Raw genomic sequence first — 1552 nt, forward strand, 5'->3', positions numbered from 1 at the left:
GTTAGCCCAGAAGCCTGCTGAGACTGAAGACAGGGAGGCTGGGGAGCTGGGTCCTTCTCCAGGAATCCCAGCTATTCTTGGCCGGCCAGCGGGAGCTCCTGGAATGCTTCGTGTGTGGCCAGGACAACGGGGCCATTGTGAGCACCGGTGCTCTCCCAGTCTGCAGAGGCCCCCAGCGCCTGCAGCAGCCAGACCTCCAGAGAGGCCCCTGTCATCCTGCGGCCACACAGGGTTCTCCATCTGGCCTGGAGGGTGAGTGGGTGAAGGACATTTTGTTTTTGAAGAGAGCGGCAGGCCCCCTCTCCCCATCTCGACTATACACATGCACAGCTCACTGGGCCCGGCTAGGAAAAAGAACATGGTTGCCCCCTCCCCAGCATCCATGCCCACCTGCTCTCACTGGACACTGGTCCAAGGAAGCTGCTCCCCTGCTCACTCGCTGGGAGCACCTCTTTATTCCAACACCCCCCCCCCCAAAAAAAAACAGGGCCCAGCAGGTCTGCATTGGTCTCCTTGTTCTGGGTCCTGACTCTCCTGAGGTTTGAGACTCTGGTACCCAAACCATACAAGCAAGCTTCCTGCAGGCAGGGCCTCTGATTAAATAAGACATAGTTCTCTAGGGACCAAGTCAGGAGGTCCTGAGGGGAAGGAACATTCTGGGAAAGTGTCCCAACTTCTCTGCTGAGTTTGGCAGCCTTCCTGGTTGTCCAGTGCTGTGGTCTCGGGGACAGGAACTGCACCTTTGGGGCAGAGACAAAATCCCCAAGGCCTGGGGAGGAATGAGTCCCTGGGGAAAGGGCCATGGGGTCTGGGACCCTTTTTAGCTTCTCGTTGAGTTGATCCCACAATGGTCAATGTCTCGGGACTTCCCTGGTGGTCCAGTGGTTAAGACTCCGTGCTTCCCCTGCAGGGGGAAAGGGGTTTGAGGCCTGGTTGGGAAATGAGATCCCGAATGCAATGTCTTGACAGCACAAACACATCCTCCAGGGAACAAATGCAGACTACCTTTCTTGCCTGGGCTTCTGCGGGGAGGCTCAGAGGCTTGTCTGCCCTTGGGGCAGGGGACACACATTGGCCATGAAGGCACTCGCTAAGAGGTGGGAGGCGTCTTTAGAACAGGGTGCCCCCCGAGTTGGCATGCCAGCAGCCCATCCAGGGCAGCTCTGTGGCCCAGCGGCCCGAGGTGGTTGTCTGGAGTTTGGCCTGGTCGAGGCGCCAGTAGCGGTCGTCTCTGAAGAAGATGATGGAGCCGTCTGGCCTGGGCAGGGCGCCACTGACCTCCTCTGGGACACCGCCCCAGTCCCGCAGGCCTCGGGGGTAGTAGGGCTCCACCTGCAGCCCTTCTCGGGCCAGCACATAGTAGCGAGTGCCTTTGAAGAGGACGAGGCGGCGCAGAGGAGGGAAGAAGAAGGCAGCATCGGGGTGGCGGGGCAGGCCCCCCGCCCGGCACAGCTGTGGGGAGCCCCACACCGGCTTGGGGCCCCGGAACCTCCAGCATCGACTCCCTGTGGGATGTGGGAAGAGCCAGGGTGAGTTGGTTGCTCTAGATCGG

General features: G+C 60.3%; 1 protein-coding gene across 1 annotated transcript in view; it reads right to left on the bottom strand.

The window, feature by feature from the left end:
* Positions 1 to 410: 410 nt before the first annotated feature.
* Positions 411 to 1552, bottom strand: part of MMP28 (matrix metallopeptidase 28) — a 17735-nt gene continuing 16593 nt past the window's right edge. The window contains exon 10 of the mRNA XM_010861709.1: positions 411 to 1505. Coding sequence (XP_010860011.1) covers positions 1111 to 1505 — 395 coding nt within the window. The 3' untranslated portion in view covers positions 411 to 1110. The remainder of the gene's footprint in view (positions 1506 to 1552) is intronic.

The sequence above is a fragment of the Bison bison genome, unplaced genomic scaffold (assembly GCF_000754665.1).
Source record: "Bison bison bison isolate TAMUID 2011002044 unplaced genomic scaffold, Bison_UMD1.0 scf7180017864472, whole genome shotgun sequence".
In the NCBI taxonomy this organism is placed as follows: Eukaryota; Metazoa; Chordata; class Mammalia; order Artiodactyla; family Bovidae; genus Bison; species Bison bison.